This window comes from Anas acuta, chromosome 11, assembly GCF_963932015.1.
Source record: "Anas acuta chromosome 11, bAnaAcu1.1, whole genome shotgun sequence".
NCBI classification, from domain to species: Eukaryota; Metazoa; Chordata; class Aves; order Anseriformes; family Anatidae; genus Anas; species Anas acuta.
This window is the reverse complement of record NC_088989.1, coordinates 20,024,492-20,048,275: the sequence shown is the minus strand read 5'-3', so window position 1 is coordinate 20,048,275 and position 23,784 is coordinate 20,024,492. Positions and strand designations below refer to the sequence as shown.

The window sequence follows — 23,784 nt, the reverse complement described above, 5'->3', positions numbered from 1 at the left end:
AGAAATATTGTTTTCATTCTCTCTCATTTTTTTAAGTATTAGAATAGCTTATTGTTTAAACCTGGATCTGTTTTCCATTTATAGTAAGAACTATGTGTAGCAACAGGAAATGCCGAAATGGAATGAATGTATTTTAAAAATGAGAAATACGAGCTAAGGCAGTCACATTCATGGGTAGTGTATGGGCTGTGGTAATTCCACAGTCCCGCCAGACCCAGAGTGAAATAGGTGACAACCCCAACCTGTGGTAGAAGAGAAGTCAGGAAGAACCATGATCTAGCAAGTTTTCTAGTCTCCCCAGACCCTTTTTTGGCAGGTCCCAGTCAAAATTCTGATGGGATGCCGTCACCTGTTACCCGGTACTGGGAAATCAGACGTGTTACCTCAGACTGAGCCAACGTAGACAAAGCTACAAATCATCACTACAAGACTTGGTTGTGAATGTGCCAGTCATCTTCCTTAAAGACACTTCACATAAAATTTAAATAATGATTTTATTATTTCACTGCATTTCTTTATAATAAAAATAGTTTTTAAAATTACCTGCAATTAGCATACATGTAACAGTAGAGAAGGTTGGGAGATGGCTTTTCTTTTTTTTCTTTGCCATTATTAACTTTGTAAATTAGAAATGGCTTCTTTTCCTGACAAGTGGGAGTTGTCACCCACTACGTCAGGTTGCCCAGGGCCTCGTCCAACCTGGCCTTGAGCACTTCCAGGGACTGGGGCATCCACAGCTTCTCTGGGCAGCCTGTGCCAGTGCCTCACCACCCTCTGAGTGATTTCCTCCTCACCTCTAATCTAAATTTCCCATCTTTTGTTTAAAACCATTCCTCCTTGTCCTATCGTTATCTGCCTGAGCAAAAAGTTGCTCTCCATCTTTTTTATAAGTCTCCTTTAAGTATAAAAGAGCTGCAATGAGATTTCTCTGGACCCTTCTGTAGGCTGAACTGCCCCAGCTCTCTCAGCCTTTCTCCATAGTAGAGGTGCTCCACCCTCTTGGTCATCTTTGTGGCCCTCCTGTGGACCTGTTCCAACAGCCTCATATCCCTCCTGACCTGGGGTCTCAGGCCTGGGTCCAGGCGTCCATGTGGTGCCTCACAAGGGCAGAGCAGAGGGGGACAGTCCCCTCCCTCCCCTGCTGCCCACCCCTCTGGTGTTGCCGCCCAGCCCAGGTGCACCACCTGCCATGGCCGTGTTGAACCTCATCATGTTGGCATGGGCCTGCTTCTGCAGCCTGTCCAGGTCCCTTTGGATGGCATCCCTTCCTTCTGGTGTATCAACCACACCACTCAGCTTGGTGTCAGCTTCAAACTTGCTGAGGGTACGCTCAATCCCACTGATTGTGTCGTTGATAAAGACATGAAACAGTCCCGGTCCCAGGACGGACCCCTGCGGGACACCTGGCCTTACAGAGCCAGGGCCAAGCCTGGGCTATAACTTCTCCCAGATATTTAACCTTGCCTTCCCCTTTTCTATTTCCGTCACGCTGCTTCTCATTATTTCACTTGTTTCTTCTGCAACGAGGGCTGTGTGTCTTGGTTTCTGCCTGCTCCAAATAGCACTGGGCTGCTGCGTCAAATCCTCAGAGGGGCGGAGGATTGGGGAAGTGCCATGCCAGTGTGTGGCTTCAGCTTTCAGGCGCCACCTGAACACGTCCCAGGACACTAATCTCTTCTTTGCGGCTTCCTCTCTTCCCGTTCTCCACCAGTTTACCTGTCTGTGCGCAGGGAGGGCCCTGGAAGCTGCCTCCAAGTCGTGCTGCTGTGCTCGGGCCCCGGTGTGAGGGTGAGAGGCAGAAGGGGAGTTCAAAGTGGAGTGACGACAGAGCAGCACTGCTTCCTGCAAGGGCTGGGATCGTGGAAGGCGGCTTCAGAGCAGGGTGGGGGTTGTGGCTGAGCTCCCACGTTGGGTCCTGTGTCCACAGCTGAAAGCAGCATCTATTGTTTTTTCAGGAGTGACTGTTCAGTTAGTCCTTGTGGTGATACAGGTACAGATTGAGCTCATCTACTAGTGTTCCTTTTTAGCATGCAAATCTGTCATTCACTTCTTTTATAGAAGCCTAAATTGATTTTGAGTTTAGAAGTCTGTTAAATTGACAGAGAGGTAACGAATGTGTGCCCTGTCATTTAATGGATTTTGCCATGTGCTCACGAGTGGGAATGGGCAAATTGGTTATGCTGTTTGAATGGTTTTCACAGAACGATGTCATGTGGCTTCTGAAAAGCCTATCTTGTCTTCTCCCAGGAGTTATAAATAGATGTCTGTGTGTTTATAGGTAAGGCAGAGCTGCCTGGCTGTTGTGATATTGAAGGCTGTTTCCTTGAAAATTCTGAATGTAGGTTCTGTGTGTCAGCTCTTCAGCACATATCTTTTGTGGTTTAAATTTTGCTTTGTAAGTAGCATTTAAGAAAGCCAGCGATTTTGACTCTGTGCTGATGTGTCTCTTTCTCAAAATTACATTGGCAAATAACAAAATTCAGAACAGAAGGGGAATGCTTTTTCTTCCTTCTTAGTACAGCATATCATATACTGTAGAGTGTAATTTCTCAAGTGATTCAGGTGGAGTCCACTAACAGGAAAGATTTAAAGGAAAAGTTTAAAATGTTTTCAAGTGTTTACATGGAAAGAAATGACGTGCATTATTGTTAATGTAAATACTTCGGCAGAGAAAATGAAGTTCACCCTTTGAGTGTTGCAGGCCAATTACCAGCTCTTAAAAGCCTAATAGGAGATGTAGGGTAGGTTATTGCCTCTGTCTGCTGCACAGTACTGTTTTTTAAAGAGCATAAATAATTTTCCTGCTTAACTGTTAGTTGTGTGTAAGACAGGTTTTGTGGAGGTGTTTTCAAAATTGAATTATAACACCTTTAATTTAAGACAGGAATTCCAAATGGTTTTGGACACTGGGCAAGCCAGTCATTTTATAGGAAGAGCTCAAATCCTTAGGAAATGTGATTTTGTTCTTTGGTGCTGACATGACCTCAGTAATGTAGATAGTTTTAAATCTGCCTATACTCAGAGCTGGAAAACTCTAGCAGTTCTTCATCACTGATCTCAGGCAGTGACCACCTGTAGCTAGAGGAGGGAGGATGCCGAGGCTGACCTGGAGCTTAAAACAGTCAGCTTTCTGCAGGGTAGGGACAACAGGAGTTGACTTTTTTGGGGTGCATATGCCTCAGTTATCTTCCTAAAGAAAGTAACCCTGAAATTGCATTCAGAACAGTTGCTAATTAGAGCTCCATTACAATGTTAATCACATTATGCTGATGTGCCATATGGACCATTTAAAAATTGGAAATGCTTGAAGTAAATTGTTCTTGAAAGCATTGTTTAATAAAATTCATATGTAGAGTTTCCTCATTTGTTTATTAACTCTTTGGATAGTCTAGATCAGAAGGGCTATTTGCTCCAAGTAACTGCTCCAAGTAGCATGTGCCTTGGGAGTGATTGCACTGGTGGTTTTCCTACCTCCTCGTCTGCTTATGTGAAGCTGCTTTCACTGTAAGAAACTGTAACAGCACGTGAACCTGTTGCCATGGGTTACTGCTTGCGTATTTCCAAGCCCATTTACCCTGCAACAATATAAGGTCTGAATACATTTTTTTAATTACTTTTTTTTTTCCTTTTTAATACAGTATTAGACTTTGCACATTTGCTTCCCAATGAATTCTTAAGCAGAATGTATATACTCTTACAATGCGTTTTATTTATATAGTATATAACTCAATGTAGAACCAAAAGAGGAAGGAAATTTATGAAGACTACACCACGGAAGAGATGGGGGAGGGAGAATGAGAGGAAGAAAAGCTATTATGTTCTGCTTGTGGGTTTTTTGGCCAAGCAAATACCAGGCACTGAAATCCATGGTGGGATTGTTTTTTGGTGGTTTGTTTTGTTTTTGCTTTTTTTTTTTTTTCCCAGTATAAGAGATTCAGCAGAGTGCTAGAGTCTTGAAAAGTTATGGGAGGGGAAACTCATGCGACTGAGATGGTGAGCCCATTTGCAAAAACCAAGTGTGAGCTGTGCATCCTGTTTGGTAACAAGGAAGCGGTAAATTTCTGAGCCGCTCTGTTCGTTAGCTCATCTTGATACAACTGTAGAAATGCAAAATAGAAGACTGTCGTTCTTCTTTAGTGTACAGCAGTCTGCTTTTGTGTAAGAAATAGTTTGGAACTGCACCAGCATAACTTACAAAGAACGTTCAATTGAAAGAATGGATATTCTTCATTCTGCATTGCGTGCTTGGATTTTTTTTCTCGGTTCAGGATAAAGAAGATGGGAGATTTATCTTGTGCTTTTTCCCTCTGTTTTATTAGTACCTCCTAAGCCTATACATCTCAAACCTGGGCAGGAAAGAATTCCACCTGCACCTTCTCGGCCTTTACCAGCTGATCCCAAGGCATCAAGGAGCTTAGTGCCTGGAGAGGAAGAAATACCAATATCAGCAGGAGTCAACACTCTCATTGAGAAATTTGAAAGTATTAGGTAAATATGTCTTTGAGATCTTCTCTAATCTCTTTTACGATTTTAACTTAAAATATAACAAGAGAAAACGTTGATTGTAATTGTCATGTTAGAAACTCCTCTCAGGATGTTTTCTTCTGAAAGTGCGAAACTTGACTGACTACAGAAGTGTTGTATAAAAGCATGTATTTCAGTGATTATTAGTTTGTAATTTGGAGCTGAAGGTCCAATGAATTTAAGTGTTCTACCACAAGTAAGGAGTCCAGAGTCTGCTTTGGGTAAGTTGTCTTGGTATCAAATTGATTTCACATTATAGGAAATTGTGCTATAAAATAATTGAGTTTTCTGTCTAAGATTCAATAAATGTCAGACTTACTGTTATGTTGCTTCTTGGAGGCAGGGGATAGTTCAGTGTCAGTATATTGTGAAATGACATAATATATAATTGTTTCTTGAAACTTTATATACAAAAGATGTTAAATAGGGTTGTGTGTATATGTGTGTATATATATATATATGTATATATATATCTAATGCAACCCCTTTTACAAACACATAAAAATCCTCTCCAAAGACCAGATCTGCCTGATGGAGCTAAGTGATTCATTTCAGAAAGAGGGGGATAGGGACAGAGACACTGTCCTGTGTCTTAGAATGTACTATATCCTGGGTGAATCTAGTAAGGCCTCTTCAGATAGAAACTAATGCATTCTTGTGCTTCAGAAATGTCCCCTCTCTGGCAGAAAATAACTTGCCTGAAAGGCTTTGCTCTGTTGAACAGGCTGAGCTGTTGTTTAAACAAGCCCATAAACAAATGGTTCTTTTAAAAGATTGTTCTCCTTGCCGCAAACCTTCAAACTAAACTGTTCTTCAAGGCCACGTGGGGAGTATTAAAGAGCTGGGATTCTAATGGTACTTCTTCAGTTAAACTTATGTCTAGGAGTGGTATGCTTTTACCTGAAATTGTTGGGTGAATGTTGTTACAGTGATGCGTTTGCACGCCTCCTAGGATTATGAGGGGGCTGTAAGAAATACAGCTTGAATCAGATGACAGTCAGGCCCTGTCTCTTTTGAGGCACTTTTGAAGTCTCTGAGTGTTATTAGGAATGACTGGGGTGCTTTCTCTTCACCTGCAGGCAACCTGTACATATTCTTCAAAGGAACCAGCTAAATTTAGCTCTTAAGATGGAGCCTGGCCTGGACTCATCCAAACAACCGAGCTCGTGTGACTGTGACATGGTAGCTTCCAGCAGCTGTTCGACAAATGAAAAAAGTGAGCCAGATGAAAATGAGCCAGACGTACCGTGCAGTGCGGATCTATCTAACACAGACATAATGAAAATTAAAGAGCTAAGCATAGGCGATAACAAAAGCCATGAAGACTGTACTGCTGTGAATGCGAGCAAAGAACCCTCTAGAGAGCTTAGCAATAAAGACTCAACTGCAGAACTGAGCAGTAATGGTAAAATTCCTAACAGAGACAGTGGCATTGACAGCCCTTCTTGCAGCGTGGCAGGAGAAACTTTCCCCAACGAAGAAGGTGCGGAACAAAAGAAGCCCAACGTGGCTGGGAATCCAGGGGAGATGGAACCAGACAAAAAGGGCCCCAAATCTTCCTCTGCAGAGCAGAAGAGAGACTCCACGCAGGATGAAGACAGTGACATTGATGAAGGAAGTAGTGAGGAACAAGAGACAGCAGAAGTGCCAAAGTTAGAGTATTTGGATGTAAACAAGGTAAGCTAGTACGTTACTTCTGTGTTCTCTGGAGCCAGTTCCTGACTGGCCAGAGATGCCTTGCATCACTCTGGTCTGTTGTTTGGGTCTCATTGTTTGATTGTTTTTATGACAGAGGATCGTGACAGTCACTGATTTCCTGTTTGATGCAGGTCATAACTTGCTCCCAATCTAGAGTGTAACTTGCAGAAAGGTTTCCAGTCTTGATTTAATGTAAGGTTTAATGTAAGAGAGACCATCACAGACAGAGATGAGATATTAAAATTGAAGGGCTTTTGTAGGTAAAGACTTGCACCTTGTGTTTTTTGTTTGAATTTATGCAGGTTTAGCTCCTCCTTATTAGATCACTAGATCATGGTGCTTTCAGTAGGGCTCCATGGTAAGCAGGGGGCTAATCGGATACTAAATATTGCAGCAATAGGGCCTTGTGTGCTGGAGGGACTTGCATGTTGAAAATCTCTTCTAGCAGTTTTTTTTATTTTTATTTCTTAAGAAGCCTGTGTTTTTTTTGGTGTGACTGCTACTACTTGAGTGCAAAAAGTTGTTTTCAAGGTAGTTACTCTATCAAATTACTCTTCAGGAAACCCTAGCTAGAAGAGATTTTCCTTGAATGCAGAATAATGGAGTCCGTGCTGTTGTGCATTTGCTGCAGCTGTATAATGTTAATGACAGATTCATTCGATTATCTGCTATCAAGACAGTTATTTTTTAGAAATAAGATAGGTTAGATTTTTCAGAAAAATAAAACACAAGATGCTTAGAGCAAAACGTCTGCAAAATATTCCCCATCTTGTTTGGTGGATAGTTTCAGAGTACAATTAATGCTCTGGGGTGTTGCCTTTTTCCAAGAATAGAAGACAGTGTGATGAGACAAACATACCTACAGGAAGGTATGAAAAAGCCCCATACTTTTTCTAGTGAATGCACTGCTTTATGCTGCAGTTCTTCCTCTTTATTTCAAGCTCAGGCTTGTGTGATATGACTTGCTTTCCCTTCATGTGATTCAAATGCCAGCATTGTTGTCTGGGACTGGTGTTGCCCCTCCAATACTTAACTGCTGTACCGCTCCTTTTGCAAATTCAGTGATGTCAAACTCATTAATCTGACTTTTTATCACCCTGTCCTTTACATGAAAGTTGCTGTATTACACAACTGAAAAATGCAAGACTTCATATTCTCAGGGTAACTAAAGAATCGACTTTCTGAAAGAAGGGAAATCCCGTCGCTACACCCGTTTGAGTAAGAGGAGCCCTGCTGTCCAGGAGCTCTAGGTACTGTCTCGGTGTGCTGGAGGCAGGTGTTGCTGCCCACCTGAGCCTCGCTGCAGAGGGCCCAGCACGTACTGTGTGTTGACAGATCCAAGCTCCAGAAGCTCTGCCTGAGTCCCACAGACCCATCAGGCAGAAACACCAGTTTTGGTGTCAGTGACACCATCTCTGTCAGAGTAATACCTGACTTGAAAGCAACACTTTGGAGTTTGTTCTGGTAAATACTGCTCGTCAAAGTGAAAGTTGGTTGTATCCCAAGCCCTGCAATGACCCCATACCCAGCACCACCATGCAAGGCGATGCAATTCTCCTGCATAATTGCAGTATCTTAGATTGATGTAGCTAGTGGTTTTTATCCTAGAGGGACCAAAGCACACCAGAGCCTTGACTCAGGTTTCACAGTCTCCAAAATCCCTTGACTCCCACCATTATCCTGGCCAGAAGGGAGCCTGAATGCTGTGCCCATCACCCCGCAGTGCTGCGGTTTGGTGATGGGCATGGACTGGAATGGGCGATGAAACATCTAGCAGGCAGTAAGGGCTGCATGAACTAGCTCTGCTTGGCCAGATGTGACTGCTTTCTGTAGATGGAGAGGATGTGATCTCCTCCGCCTGTCCGCGGGTCTGTAGTCTCACCTGGCAGCTGGGGCAGACTCTGGAGGAGGAGCCCATCAGGCCATCTCCCCTCCCCAGGAGCAGGCGAGAGCTCCCCTAATTCAGCCCTGACCGCCGTCAGCTGGGCTTGGCAGGCTGCGGTGCACAGGGCCTTGGGCTTGTGCAGGAGTGAATTGTGACAGTGTGAGACAGGAGCCAGCAGGACTGCAGGGTCTAAGCTGCCGAAGACGTGTGTTTTACCTTGTGTGTGAGGAGTTACCGTGGGGTCCTCCAGAAAGTGCTTAATGGGAGAGATTCCCACTTGCTTCTGTTAAGGCTTCACGTCCGTTCTGTTCACTGCTTGGTGCCTCTTCAGCAGCCTGTGGCTGGAAGCTTGCTTACCTCTCTGCTGGGCATCACCACCACAGGCCAGGGCTTCTGTCTGCTGCTCTTCACTTTCCCTTCTGTACGTGCTTACACATAAATAAGCATTCTGTGAAATACTTCACTTATTCCATATTCTCAATAGATCTGTATGGGCATGCAACTGAAATATTTTTTTTAAATTATTAGTTGCAGCATGCCAGCAAGAAAATAATGCATTACATTAGAAAATCTTTAATCTAGTCATTAAATTTACGTTTAAGTTTGGGCTAGGCACGCAGTATCAAACCAGCAGTAGCAAAACCAAGTGGAAGACTGTACCGTATCATTAAGGAGTGCTTTACTGACAAACACCACAAACACTTCTGCAGGAGCAGAGTTTTGGTGGCTGTTTTAAAATTTTGTTCCTTAGGCTAAATGTCCATAGAGAATGAAATAACGCTGATAAAACACTGAGGAAGTCATACTTTTCTGTAGTGGGCTTGGTGAATTTATAAAGGGGAGAGATCTCTAGAGGAGGAAATGCTTTTCAATCTGACAAATCAAAGTGTTTTCATCTTGGTGAGTTAGTACAGGAGGGCAGGTGTGACATCAGTGTGATGCACTTCAGGTTCTTCCTCGCCCTTTGACATGATTTCAGTTTCAGAAGGCAGTTTTGAGAATGACCATGCTTCGCTAAGTTAATTTGTTTTTGCAGCCACGTGGGAAGGGGAAGGCCTAGATTTGCTGCCTCTGCTGTAGTGTACGTAAGGATTGTGCCCTCTTCTGGGGATGCAGCGTGTACCAGCTGAGGTCCTGCAAAGCCAGCTCGTGTGTTACCTGTTCACAGCGTCCTCCCCTCCCGGTCTTCTGTTGCAGACGGGGGCACTGTGGGGTGAGTCAGTGCAGGTAAAGGGCAGTGGCATCCCATGAGGAGAGCCAGCTTGATGATTTGAAGCTGAAGTGTTCTGTGGTTACTCTGAGGCTGGAAGTTTGCTTCACCCTTGAGAAACCTGGTGATCTTCCACAAAATAATGTACCTGGCTCTGGGAGAGAAAGAGAGGAGAGCTCAGGCAGCACCAACTGTGGTGTGAGAGCAGCAGAGAGCCCTTAATCTTCCAGGAGGTTGTCCTGGGGGAGAGCTGTGTGTCAGGAGCCAGCAGCTTTGTTCCTGCTTCCCCCTTTCTGCCTCTAGTAGCAGGCTTTGCAGCTGCACGCGGAGGTACCCAGCACTCTAATTAAACATTCAGGTTTTCCAGAAAGCTTTGTTATAGTTGGAGGAGGATGCATAAGAAGTACAGCTGCAGAATGATTTAATGATGGCTCAGTAATTCCTGGGATATCAAGTTAAGTGAAATTCATGAATAAACATAAGTAGAGAAAAAAAATGTTTTGCTTTTTTCTTCTCTAATTTTCTACTTCAGATCTCTCTCCATCCAGCACCCAGGCTTTCACACATCCCATTGCTGGTGAAGTAACGCTGCCTGATGCATGACTTGTACTGTTTTATTTAGTCTAGCTTTAGCTCTGGAGTGTGATGTGGCTTCCTTTGGGAGTCTGCCGCGGAGTCTAACAGATCTCACTTATTAGTGAACAATTATTGGGTGGTTTAAAGTCGCAGGAGTGCCTTACTGGGATTGCTAGGGATCTGTTATCAAAATGAAAATGAACGAGGGGAGCTTATTAATTTTGATAGCATCTCAGAAAATGTCAGGAGCTGCGAGAGCTGAGGCATGTTAGCCTTGATGGTTACAAAAAAAGAAATGACAGAAGTGGGACCTAGGGGCTGTCACGCTCTGCAGCCCGCTACCCGAGGCTTCCGCTGAGCAGTCGACTGCCTGGGAGCAGTGGAGCAATGCTTCTGAGATGGCGAATGCTCCTTCATATCTCCTTATTCAGATATTTTTCACTAAGAGTAATAAATGCTCATTAATAATCCCTCCCAAATGCCTTGCTCCATCTGTCCTGCTTCCTGAGAACCTGCTGTGTAGAATAATAGTAATCATCAGCTCCCCCATGGCCTTGTGCAGCCGCTGACGTGTTCTCCTTCTGCCGGTGTTTCACTGGAGTTTCGCTTCTGATTTCATAGTACAGATTGTGTTGGAAAATTTGACTTGCAGTCCTGCAAGTCAGGCCTTTGGGTAAGATTATCTCCATGTACGTTCTGAAAAAAAGATTTTTGCTTGGCCTTGAAGAGGATGTGAAGTTATTATCTCGACTTCCTGATGTGACGCTGGGGAGTGTGGCCAAAATAATGGTGTTTTATTATCGTCTGCCTCCTGACTTGTTCTGTCAGTGGGTTTAGAGCAAGTTAGTGAAAGGGGGCTTTGTATTTGGGGGCTTATATTTGTTTGCTAATTCAGTGGTACTTCTGAAGCCCGTAGATAAACCCACACGAGTTACGCGGTACGCAGAGCTGTGTGGGGCGGTGGTTTAGTCATAATGCTGGTTAAGAAGAATCAGGTTTGTTCTCATCACCATTTTTTCTGGAATACGCTAAGCAAAATAAGATCTCCTAGCATAGGGTAACTTTTCCAGGTTGTTTTCAGCACTTTCAAGCAGGAAGTTGTTTGTAACCTTTGGGGACCTCCTGTGTTCTTTGCAGCAGTGGCTGTTGGCAGGGGGGGTGTTTATTCTGATTTTACCCTATATATTCTGATTTTACCCTAGCCATATCCCAGCTTTCCTGCACGATTTGCCGAAAGCCTCTTACAGCAGAGATGTGACCTGAACACAGTTCAGCTATGTACAACAGTGAGAGAAACAGTTGCTGCAGGCTACTGCCCAAATTTTCTCTCATTAAGCCTCTGAGGCTTCTTTTTCAGTTTTATGTTTCCTTTAAATTTTCACCTCAGCTTTGCTTCTCACGGTAGCCAGGTCAGCCTTCATGCCTGGGTGCCAAGTCCCCGTGAAGCACGAGGGCTCCTGCCCCAGGCAGCCCAGCTGTGTGGGGGCTGGCAGTGCCCTGCTGGGCTGGGCAGGGCAGGGCAGGACGTGGCGCTGTGCTTGATGTGCTCCTGGCCGCTCCCTTGCACAAGTCAGCTCCGTGTCTGCTGTCACCCCGTTTGTGTCTGAGGTTGTGGCGTTTGCCTATTTGTAGGTGTAAATGTACTCCCACCCAGGTGAGAATCTGCCCTTCGTGGTGCTGGTTGTTCCCATGCTGGCATTTCCTTTCTCCTTACAATGTTTTATGGACAGACACAGCTGCAAACGAGCTGCTGGACCTCCATACAGAAGTGAAAGAGCATCACGCAGCTGCTGCTTCAAGCACTGGAGTAAGCTTCCTGTGTCACAAAATAAACACCGACTGCTTCCCTTTTCTCATCTTGCTTTTCACCCCGCTGGCTAAACTGCTTTAAAAAGGTTCTGCAGTACCTCCACGGCTGTCGGGTGCGGTGTGAAGAGTTGTAACAGGCTGTGGCTGTGCCCACCCGTCATGGTGGACAAAGCAGGAGCGAGACACGTTTATAAAGAATAAAACAGCTTAAAATCCATATAAGGTGGGAGACTGAATATTTTGTTTCCGCATCATTGATATGCCTTACACATGGCAAATACATAGATATATCTATATATACAGATATCTACTTTTTTTTTTTCCTCTACAGGACTCTCTCAGTAAAGTTACGTATGCCTCACTGGTCCCCAGCAGCAGCCATTTGGTTCCTGTGCAGTTTGTGCTTTAAGCTAAATGTGTTCAGTTTTGATGTAAATCGGCCCGGGCAGTGGTCTCACTGCTGGGGTCTGCTCTGAGCAGGCTAAAGATGGTGATGGCCTCAGATACTCACCTGTTTTGAACTGATGCAAAATCAAAAATGCGGTGAGGTCTCACTGCTCTCAGTTTGCTTCAGCATTAGTAGGGCTCCCTGTTGAGGTAATTCCCCTGTCCCAAGCTTCTTTGAGGTGGGCTCTGCCGTGGCTCTGCCAGTTTTGGTTACCTGTCTTCTTCCTGATGATTTTCTTCTCCTGTGTACCGTTGTTGCCAACGTCACCCAGCTGAAGCCTGCTTCCTTCCCCCAAGTAGGGTTCCTTTGCCTCCCCTCAGACTGTGCAGCTGTGTGAGTGGCTGTGAACGGAGACTTAAATAAGGCTGTTACCTAAGGAATATAATCTGTGTTTGAATTTGCACGTTTGCTTTAATTTCCATTTAGAAGCATGGACTGTGAAATATCTTGTCCATGGTACCCTGCCATACAGCTCAGGCTGTGCTAGAGCTGCCCTTCCACGGCACACAATGCAGAAGGGTCAGAGGACCAGGCTGTCTGGCATCATTCACTGCATCAACTATTTTGCAGAAAGCATTATGTCCGTTGGAAGGTGAATAAGGTGCAGATTAGTCTGAAAAACACGCCTGTCTCTGTGCCTGGCAGAAGCAGCGGCTGAAGATGGTCTCTCTTTAAAACGTTCTGCTCAGCTCAAGCTCGTGTTGTGTTCAGCCGCTGTTTGGTATTTCAGCAGATGTCAGCAAGTTTTTTGGAAGTATAAACCGAGTTGCAGATGGTGAAGGTCAGGAGGTTAAAAAGTGCCTGTGCTATGTAAAGATTTACTTTTGAAAACAAATGTATTTGGTTGAAAATAATTATTTTCCAAATTCTGTATTCAAACAAATCAGAGGATGTTCTCGGTGGCTGGCATGCCAGCCTGCTGACATCAGTGCCTTCCATTCAGGCGCCCCGTTCTGCTCGCAGCAAAACTGGCAGAGAAATTCCTTCTCAGCGAGAGATCCTTGTAGTTAGCGGAATCCCAATGGCCAGCAGTGTATTTCATTATAAACCGTCATACATCGTGTTTCCCCATAACAGCTTCAAAGCATTGTTGTGCTGTGATTTTTTTCCTTCCCAAATATTAATATATAGCACATGAGCGAGTGGAGCAGGATGTCGCGTAGCACGTTAGAAAAGCTTAAAAGAACATTCAAGTTTGCTTGAAATAATTAGAGTAGCCAGGCAGGCCGAGCACGCGGCCGGGCTCCTTTGTGGGGCACGTGCAGGGCCCCGGGTCTGTGCGTGGGAAGAGGAGCAGTGCCTTGCAGGAGCCTGACACTGCTTCAAATCCAGCGAAGCTCTTCGCTTTCCTTCACTTAATACTTGCACCAACGGAGGATGCTTAATGCTAAGCGGTGCCTTGTTTTAGGTAGGGTCTGGTTTGCTGGGATTTATGGCGAGCTTTGAAAAAGGCTTTAAGGCCTTCCCCTTGCACTGCAGCTTGCCTAAATGCGTGTGGGTTTTTCCCTTTTTTTTTTTTTTTTATTTTCTTTTCAACTTTGTTTATAATTAAAACAAGCTGGCAACGAAGCAGCTTAAGGAGGGCATTTCACTGACATTTTCTAACAGCTTGGTGGTGGCCGGTGGTGTGTGTGCAACGTGCTGGCACGCACCCGCAGATAGGTGTCTGGGATAGAAATCCCTGCTGCTGCCCAGGGGCCCAGGTGCTTCCTGAGGCGGAAGCAGTGCTTTGTTCTTGATTGCCTTCAGCTGGACTCTTACTCCCTGGCTGTGTCCTCCCGTCCTTGCACGAGCCTGGGTGAACCTTCACCGGCTGCTGTGTGGTGTGCTGACGGGCTCCTGCTGCGCTGCTCGGGGACGCGGCTCTTGGTCTGAAGCAACACCTCGGCCATTCTCTTTGATGCACATTAGTTTTCCTGTGGAAGAAGTGGTGAATAATGGCAGCAAGCTGATGCTCTCTGTTGCATTAACTGTTTATATGTCTCTCTAGCCTCCATCTTTTTTTTTTTCTTTTTTCTTTTTTTTCTCTTTTTTTCCAGCTCCAGCCCATTCAAATTCCCCTACACTTGCCTGACCTTGCTGCTACTTTCCAATGTTTGCATTCCTGAACACAAACCAACCAGCCCTGAGTTTTGAAACCTACTTTCACTTTGATTATAATATAAGCACAGAGTTTGAAGTCTAGACCCTTAAAGGTATCTAGAGTTTGTCAGAAAGCTGCAGTCTGTGTCATACCAATTCAGGTACTTTTAAGCCCCCAGAAAGCTGAGAATCTGTGGAGCCTGTGTAGCTTTTGGCTAACCTGTGAATAAAGGTGATGCTGCGTTACTGGTTCAGAACTCCAAGCTTTTGAACTAGTCCTTTCTTATTTTATTTTTATAACGGGCATAATGAAAGACTTCGCTGGGTGATTTGGGTTATGTTGCTGGAATTCTTTCCAGGAAATTGGTGGGTGTTTAAAGCTGCACAAAGCTGTTAGAGATATTCCACAGAGAGTAATGCTGCACTGACCGGGGAGTGAAATCTCTGGCCAAACAGGTCTCTTCTAATTTCTATGTTTTTTTAGTCACAGAACCTGAATTAAAAAGGGAGACCTGCTGATTTACAATATAGTGCCTTAGTTATCAAATAGATAAGCTATATCTCCAAATCCGGATGGTATTTCTGGTTCTTTGTAGAAAACCATAAAGAATTAAAATGATATCCTGAGCAGCTGCTAAATACATTACTAATTGCACTTTCAGAAAACTGTTTTAAAAATGTCTCTAGAGCAAACTGATCCTTCAGTGAGAAATGCGGAGCGGATTCTGAAATGTATTAACCCCATTCACTTCAGGCTTCTGTACTGGCAGGGAATTTAGCCCGCTGAGAAAATGGAAAGGGGAACAGTTGGTGAAAGTTAGGTTTGTAGGAGGAGATGGATTGTCTTATTTGTAACTTTTTTTTTTTCAGTGTACAGAGCCCCAAAAGCTATTCAACATTGCAAATGAACTGCTCCATACAGAAGAAGCATATGTGAAAAGACTCCATCTGTTGGACCAGGTAACTCGATTTTGAATGAACTGTGCCTTGTCTTCAGTTCAGCCTCTGACCTAAAGCTGGATAGTGTGAAAACATGACTTGGTGGTGGGAGATGGAGCTGGCTTGCCAGGGTGCATGCTGTGGGGCCCAGAGGGGAGCTTTTGGCCACTGGTTCTCTGAGCTGGAGCCCAAGGGTTAGGAAAAGAGGAATGGGAAAGCAGCGTCCCATGATACAGACATTATAAGCATTTGATTCCTCTCTGAGCATATGTGGAGAGGAAATCGTAGGGACACTCAAGGCACCAAAAATGATGAAATCTATGACTGCTCTGCAGAGGACAATAGACTGGATTTGTACTAAAATCAGGCAACAAGGGTCAGCCCCATGCTCAGAGTGATTTTTGTTTTTCCCCATTGTGATTTGTAATTGTTTTCTGTCATGTTTACACACGAGGATAAAGTAAAACTAGGATGATGAATCCAAACTTCTTCCCACGTAAAATGTTTTGGTGAGTCTACACGGTTCAGGCATTTCTCTATTTATCTCTATAATGTCAATGTTATGTATTGTATAAAGAAAAACATTCATGAAAGAAGTAAAAATGAGGATGATTAACATTGTTAAGAAAAAAAGAAAGGAAATCGACACCTTGGTAGAAATCTCGTTAGAAGTTGTAACGTCCGAAGAGCCCTCTGCCCTCCAGCACTAGGACCTCTGCTGAAAACTTTCCGATGTTTGCTTCGGATGAGCAAAGGCTGTTTCAAGACCCTAAAAAAACTAGGGAGTGTCTTTCACTCTTGTTCAGTGTCGTTTTTCCTGCAGAGAAACAAAACAAACATGTTTTATTTTGCTTGATGTAAAAAGCAGTAACAGCTCTTTGGGGACTGGTTGTTCTTTGCCACTTAGCTCCCAAGTACACCAGCTCTCATCTTCTCGGTAGTTTTTGATTTACAAATCCCTCAGACTTTTCTAATGGAGGAGTAAGCCCATAACCATAGCTCTAACCCCATTTGACAATGGGTTTATGTTTGTAAACCTCCTGAAAATACTCGGTGCTGTGATCCCCAAGGACTGAGTACCAGGAGTCAAAAACTGTAGGTCTGTTCTGAGGCAGTCAGCTTTGTAATGCTGCGACTGTATGCTGGGGTGTGTAGGATTTTTTTAGCTAATGTTGGTACTCTCTTGTCTCACACAGGTTTTTTGCACTAAGTTGTCAGAAGCAGGTATTTCATCTGAAGTGATAACAGGCATCTTTTCAAATATTTCTTCTATCTATTGTTTCCACGGACAATTTCTTCTTCCTGAGCTCAAAACAAGAATTACACAAGAATGGTGGGTAACTGTCATTCCAGTTGTTTTTAAAGTATGTTTTCAAGAAACTGTAGTGACCCTAAAGCCTAATCATATTCCAGAGTTTTTAATGGTTTAATGCAGTAGTTCAGATGTCATTTAATACGTTGCCATGGAGTCTCTTAAGCCTCTCTCTCTCCTGTAATCTTCCAGAGTATAGGAGTAGACCTGAGCACTCAACATTTCTAGAGTACTCTGTGAGATTTATTTTTTTTTTTGTCCAAAGTACGACTGGAGCTGTTTTTCTTAGTGCACTTCCACTATTCTAGTTTCACAGTACTATGAAACTGTAGTACTAGGAAAGAAACAAGCTGCTTATTTTGGCCCCGTGGATGAAGTATTTTAAAAAAAAAGTTTTCTTTCCAAAGAAGGAAAATGCATCATCGTGTCACAGTCTAGACTTTACAGTGTTGGAGATTTCATGAGACACATCAATTTCATATTTAAATTCACTTTGTTATGGTTCTATAAAATTTAATGTTACAAAATTAGCATTATAGCAACCAATCAAATGAAAATCTAGACAGATAAGATAGATGACTTTCTGTCTATAAATCACTTTGTCTGTAGTGCACTCGTTTCTGTTGCTGTTTTGCACCACAACACTGAACAAGATTTTACCCGAGCATTTGTTGGTCTTCTGTTCTATAAGATATATGTACAGTGTAACCAATAATATTTATGAAGTTCTTTAAGAAAATTGTATTTTTATTTCAATGAGTACTAATGGTCATATACCAATTAAAATTTGGAAACTGTGCTAAGTTGTAAATGAGGCTGAAATGCAGCGCTAGGCAGAAAGGTTGATTGTAGGGCAGATGTAGGAACCCACTTGGGAGGATGCACTGGCTGAAAAGAGTGTCCTGCAGTGTAAAGTGCTGATGGTGCTGATGCTGCACCTTATTTCATGTTAATGTCAACAGAGTTAACCTTTCCAACTGCCCTGAGTGATGAAGGCGAGATCAGAGCTCACATTTCCCTTGGGAGGGTCCAACCTTCTTCACACAGGTCAACAATGTCCAGAAGCAATAAAAAACGACCCAGCACCTTTGCACCTGACATATGTCTACAGGAACAGCTGTAATAAAAGGGAAGGAAAACTGGAGAGACTGGAAGTCAGACGAGGGCATGAACTTTTTGCATGGCTGAAGGGATCTCATGTAAACAGACTGCAAGGCAGGAGTTCAGTGTGAGAGAAAAGCTGGGGAAAATGGAAAGAAATCTTAGACTGACACTGTCAAGGGGACTGAGACATGAGAAAATTAGACGTGCAGCTCTCGTCATTTACACATCTAGCTCCCGTAGCATTGCTGCTGCTCAGTGGCCCAGAGGGAACAAACCCAGCTGGGGTCTCCCACGAGAGCCTCTCAGGCCCGGTGCCATGGGAGAGATGCCCCTGCCGGGTGAAGAGCCGTGGGGCAACTCTGGCATTGTCCACAGCCTGGCTGGCTGTGCCTGCCTCTGAATTTGGAAGAGACAAAGATGTACAGCCACCTCTGCTAGAAGTAGAGTGTATCTCACAATGTTTTTTTCTGGACAGAGTTGGATGTTTCTTCAATAATGTGTAGTCAGTTTGGATCTGAGCTTCACATAAAAGTGACAGTGGGAACAGAAACATCATCCTTAGCACATCTAGATTAATGTTTTAAGTTTTCATCTAGGGTACCAAACAGATTGTTTTAAACTTAACCTAAAGGATCTCAATTGCATGCGTGCGTAGTTGTGGGAGACAACTGTGAAAGTGTGATAATTGTGTTTACTCTCTTAAAATAGTATTGATCTCCACAGATTTCTGTACTTACCCTTCTCTTTCCATCAGGAATGTGAACCCACGGCTAGGAGATATCCTACAGAAGCTGGCTCCTTTTCTGAAGATGTATGGAGAGTATGTAAAGAACTTTGACAGGGCAATGGACATGGTGAACACTTGTATGCAGAGGTCATCTCCTTTCAAAGATGTTGTTCAAAATATACAGGTATGTTGTTAATTGGCTTAATATGGCCTTGACATCCTCATTTAAATGTATTTTATTTCCAGCATACATGTTCGTTTTGGTACAAGATATTAAGAATTAATATCTAGACTTAAGGAAGAAATACAGTTTTATTGGCAGTCCTTTCTGTTTTTGCTGTGAAACACAGGTTTTTCACATAGGTAGCTTTGCTCCCATTCATGTATTTAAGAGGAGAATTGGAAGCTACAGGATGAAACGGAGCTGTTTGCATGGCAATCCTGACTACATTCAGCTTACTTAGAAATCCTTAATGCGTTCACTTTTTATGTTTCGGAATTAGGAGAATGGGATGAGTTCTCTTCTTGGTGGAGAGATGTGGATAGCTTTGTTGTACGTAGTATTTTCTGTTGATATTTATATAGCAGAAGGAAGAAATATCGATGCTTATGGCACAGTTCTTCTGGGGCACTGCCGCCTTTCCCCAGTGAGCCTCCTTACCTTGTGTGCTCCTTTGTGTAGGGCACCCTCTTGCTCTGATACTCAACGTATCCATTTGTTAAACTCTTCATTTTGTTTCCTTCTAACTAAGTTGAAGTGTCGCTTTTTAGCAAGTTCATTTCCTCTCTGAGCCTGCTGTTTGACTTTGGGCACCTCACCAGCAGCACCTGGTGCAGGAAGCTGTTTGGGTTTTCATCAGCTCTTGCTCGGCTGTTTCTGAGGCTTGTGAAGGGGCTCGCAGAGCTGGAGGACCGCAGCTCTGCTGGGGGATGCTTAGCATGGACTTTCACACGTTCTTTCTCATTATATAGAAGCTTTGTGGGGAGGGGGAAGAGCTCTGCTTATGCCGGTGTGTCTGTAAAACCTCCGTCCCCTTTGGACTCCGGGCCAGCTGCAGGAGGATGCAGCAGGCTGCAGGCATCCCTCCGCAGGTGCTGGGAGAGTGCACACTGGCCTCTGGGGGAGGCAGAGGCAGCAGGGAGAGGGTTAAGCTGAGCCGGGAGCGCAGCTGTGCCCTAAATGGGAGCTTGTCGGCTGGCCAGCTGTCAGGAATCAAGTAATCCCCCCGGCAAGCTGGGAGAGGAGAGGCCCTGTGCGGAGGGTCAGAGCTGCCGGCTGGCTCAGACAGAAGCTCTGTCTTGGAGGAGCAGAGGGAAGGCAGCAGGAACTGGGAAAGTTCTTCTTCTACCAGACTCTCACTGTACGTGGCCTTTTCTTAACCTTTTTCTGTCTAAATCCAGCCTGCTCTCGCGGAGGCTCTGCGTGGCTAAGTGCGTCTGCTGGCTGGAATTCGAGACCCGGCAGCGCTGGGCCCCTGGGGGCTCCTGCAAGGGGCTCCCAGCCCCTGCTCGCCTCCCGCTGCCCCTGCTCAGCTGTGTTGCCTGCCTGCGAGGACTCAGCTGGGTTCCCAGCACACCCAGCGTGCCCTGACCCACGCCAAGAAGGGGCACAGGCACAGCTGGGCTCCACAGGGAATTGGGCCTCTTTTGGAGCAAGCTCTGTAGGAATTCCTGCTTCCTGTGCACATGGGCATTTCGCTGTCCGCAGTTCCCCATCAAACTGCTGCCGTGCCTTTCTGAAGCGTAATTCAGTTTGAAACCATTCTTCCTGTAGCACAGAGATCTGCCCTCCCCAAAATTCTTCTGTCTCTACACCGCTCGCCACCAGACTGCCAACACAACTGATTCGTGTTAGCTGTCAGGCTGTGAAACGCATCGGCGGCTGGCCAAGCCCATGCGTATTTCTCGAGCAGAGCTGTGGCAGGTAGTGTTAGCACAGGCAGTGCTTGTAGGGGCTGCAGTTCTGAAGCCTACTGATGGCAGGACTTCACTGTAGATTATTCTAGCAGCAGCATCACATCACCTTCTGCTTCTGTCATGACCACGCTACATCCAGCAAAGCCTTGACCCAAAGCACTCAGTCTCCTCATCCAACCTATCTCTGTGCTATCAAAAACTCCAGGAACTTTTACAGGCAAAAGTCCTTTTTCTTCCCTTTGTCCCCGCTACTCTGGGAACTTCTGTAGCCTTCGTTTGTAGAACCAGAGCAGACATTTGCAGTCTATCAGAAGGTGTGGGTGGGCATAAACTAAACTTTAGCCTAGTTTTCCGCATGTATTATTCTTATACACAAATAATTGAACAATTGCATTTAGATTTCAGTGGAGCTGCTGTAGGTTTTTCTGTCTGTCCCTGGCACAGGACCACTACTGCAGGGTTCATACAGCCCTGACTGCTGGCAGGTTATCCAGGATTACATTCATGTGGCTCCTCTCCTGACCTTCGGCTTTATTTTTCAAAATACCAGTGGCAGCCTGTTGTGATCCTGCAGGAATACACTGTCTACACAAGCTGTTAATGGACTAGTTATACATGCTAAGGCATTAAAACTTATTAATTATGCTAACTTAGAGAAAACAAAACCAGAAATCCCATAGGACTTGGAAGTGAATGACTATGACTTGTCAAGTTTACTTTAGCTGCCCTTGAAGATAAACTTACTTTCTGTTTACTTCTCATCCACCTACCAGTGCAAAAACTTGATAGCTGGTAAGTTTATTATGAGTTTTCTTTTGTAAGTTCTCTAGTTACGCCATCAAAGTGCTCTTTTAATATATATTTATGTTTCAGATTCTCAAATGAATTAATTAAACACAGAAAAACATTTATCTTTCCTCCAGTAAAGTCATCCGAATTGTAATGTGAACTCTGTAAAGTTTTGGAAATCATGTAACGTGAAAGTTCTCCTGTTTGGATTGGTTTATTTTGTGATTGTTGACTTTTTACAGAGGATCCACTTGATGTATTAGTCCAACTGACATGAGCCTGGAATGCACTTCTTCCTTTTCTTCCCTATTATTTTTCAGTGTTAGGGTTCATCATATTAGAGTAATGAAAAGACAAAGGAGATTATTATCGTAACTGGATTTAGGAATATAAACCAAGGGCTAATATGCAGTAGTGCAGTTCCGTGTCTCAGTGCTTCCTGGAATATCTGATTCTTTCCATCCCGGTTGTATTTTCTGGGAAACATTGTGCTGTAAAACTCTGAGAGATAAATACACTTGATCTCCTCTAAACAGAAATGCTGTTCGCTCTGCTACACAGTGGCAAGATGTGTTTTTAAAACCCATTTACATCTTTCTGGAAGGATGGTTAATACTTTTCTCTCAGACAGTCATCTTGTTATCTCCAGGCTTTGCTTCAAGAATCAGGCAAGTCAGCAGCGTGTCTTGGGCTGTGATAGTTATGTGGAAGACTACAAAGACCTGAAACAAGCACCTTCCTCCAAGGAAAGAATACTGAGCTTAGCGTGGTAGATGAGGGGTTGCTTACACTGGAACAGACCAAGATGTGGCTTCAGTGAGCTGACTTAAAATAATGCAATGGAGATGATTGTGTGTGTATGTATGTGGGGTTAAGATGCTGATGAGGGATTCAGGAATGAGATTGTATCACTCACAAACTTCCTGTCTGCTTTAAAACAAGTTAGTTATTTTTGCTGTGTTTCTCATTTCTCCTCCCCACCCTTATAAATAGAAACATTGCTTTACTTCCTAGGGCTTCTGTGACAATAAGCACACTGCAATACTCAGCACCATTTCAAGCAGAGTAATATTGGGTAATTATTGGGTAACATTTAAAGTAATCAGCCTCAAACCAACCCCCTTTCTTGGTCAAGTAAAATGAGAGAATTTGAGGTAGTTACCTCAAAGGTGAGCAGTATATCTGCTGCTTGTGCAGTAAGTTCTAGCAAGCAGCGTATCCCTGTGGGGTTTCTGATTTTGTTTAATCTGGGGGGAGCAGAGGGAGTGCTACCTAGAGCTTTTTTGATCATGTGAAGAAACACAAAATGCAAGATACTGTTGTATATCTGCAGAAAATGTCAGAGATAAGGAGCAAAGGTTCACACTTGTCAGCTCTGATAGCTTAGGAAATTTTCTTGTGTTCCTCTAATTATACCTAAACAGCCATTTTTCCTTGCTGTTTAACAGCAAGGATGGGACCAAAACCAAGGCCTTCTATGGTTGTTTTCTCTCTGTTACAGAAACAGGAGGTGTGTGGAAACCTTACATTGCAGCATCACATGCTTGAACCTGTGCAAAGGATTCCGCGTTATGAACTTCTCCTGAAGGACTATTTAAAGAAACTTCCAGAAGAATCTCCTGACAGGAAAGATGCTGAAAGTACATGTAAACTCCTCTCTGTCTAATGAACACAGTAAAATCTTGGAGAATTTTTTCTTTAACATGTTCATTGAATTAGTACAAAGTACAGCTTAGTACAGAGGGGTTCGGGATGCTTGTGGAGTAGAGAAGAAAAGAGCTGATAGGTGAGCTCTGGGAATGAAGACAGCTTTAGCAAGTAAACACTGACAAGGCATTGAAGCTGCTAATGGTAGAACATCTGGAATTTTTATTTAACCCATTGTATGCCCAAAGACAAATACAGGAGGATGTCCATGAAATAGCTGGAGGAGGAAAATATGAATGGTCTTTAAATGTATGTGCTTCCTAGGAAGGCAGGTTAGGCTCTGTTAACCCAGAATAATAAGAGAAATGGATTTCTTTTGGCATCTAGGAGTTCTTGATCCTGTCAGGAAATCTCTGAAGCAGAGTTCACGTTACCATAAGCACCCAGGCCCCATTTTAGGAAAACATTCTTAAAATATGCTTAAGAAGACTTCAGTGTGACTACCATTAACTTTAAGAGCTAGACTGATTCCTAGAAGGTAAATCTTTTGTTACACATGTGCTTCCAGAAAGGAAGCTCAAATAATTAGATGCATGTGGACCAGCTAAAATGCTAAAGTGATTATGTATATATCTACTTATAAGCCTTCTTTTTAATTTATTGAAGGACAAAATGTAGTCCTTTTGCAGCAGCAATTTTGCAGGAAAAATGATAAGCAGGAAGATGAAAAAAAAAAAGTGCTATTAACAGATGCAATCTAGAGAAGGTATAACTTGCTATTTTTCTTTTTTACTCACAGAATCACTGGAACTCATATCTACAGCAGCAAACCATTCGAATGCAGCAATCAGAAAGATGGTGAGTAGAAATCAAGTAATGGAAGCATAATCTGATGGAAATATTTGCTCGAACTGATCATTCTGCATTGCCACAGGCATAGTAAAGTACGACTGGAGAGAATTTTCAAATACGATGTGACAGGGTTTAAAGAATAGTTGAATATCTGAGTTCTCTTTATCGTAAATGATCCTGTTGTGGCTACCATGGTTTGTTCATCCCAAATTTCGCCTTCCTCCTTCATAAGGGAGCATCCATCCTCCACTAAAAAAGGAGACCT

The 23,784-nt window shown here is 43.8% G+C and overlaps 1 protein-coding gene across 6 annotated transcripts in view; it reads left to right on the top strand.

Annotated features, from left to right (window-relative positions):
• FGD3 (FYVE, RhoGEF and PH domain containing 3) overlaps positions 1–23,784 on the top strand; it is a 109,964-nt gene that overhangs the window by 57,627 nt on the left and 28,553 nt on the right. For 5 of the 6 annotated variants that reach the window (XM_068694654.1, XM_068694655.1, XM_068694656.1 and 2 more), the window contains exons 3-9: positions 4,320–4,488; positions 5,604–6,201; positions 15,103–15,192; positions 16,368–16,504; positions 18,342–18,498; positions 22,522–22,660; positions 23,467–23,525. In XM_068694654.1, coding sequence (XP_068550755.1) covers positions 4,320–4,488; positions 5,604–6,201; positions 15,103–15,192; positions 16,368–16,504; positions 18,342–18,498; positions 22,522–22,660; positions 23,467–23,525 — 1,349 coding nt within the window. Of the gene's footprint in view, positions 1–3,824; positions 3,994–4,319; positions 4,489–5,603; positions 6,202–15,102; positions 15,193–16,367; positions 16,505–18,341; positions 18,499–22,521; positions 22,661–23,466; positions 23,526–23,784 lie in introns of those variants that run through there. The other variant, XM_068694659.1, reaches the window with a different exon arrangement.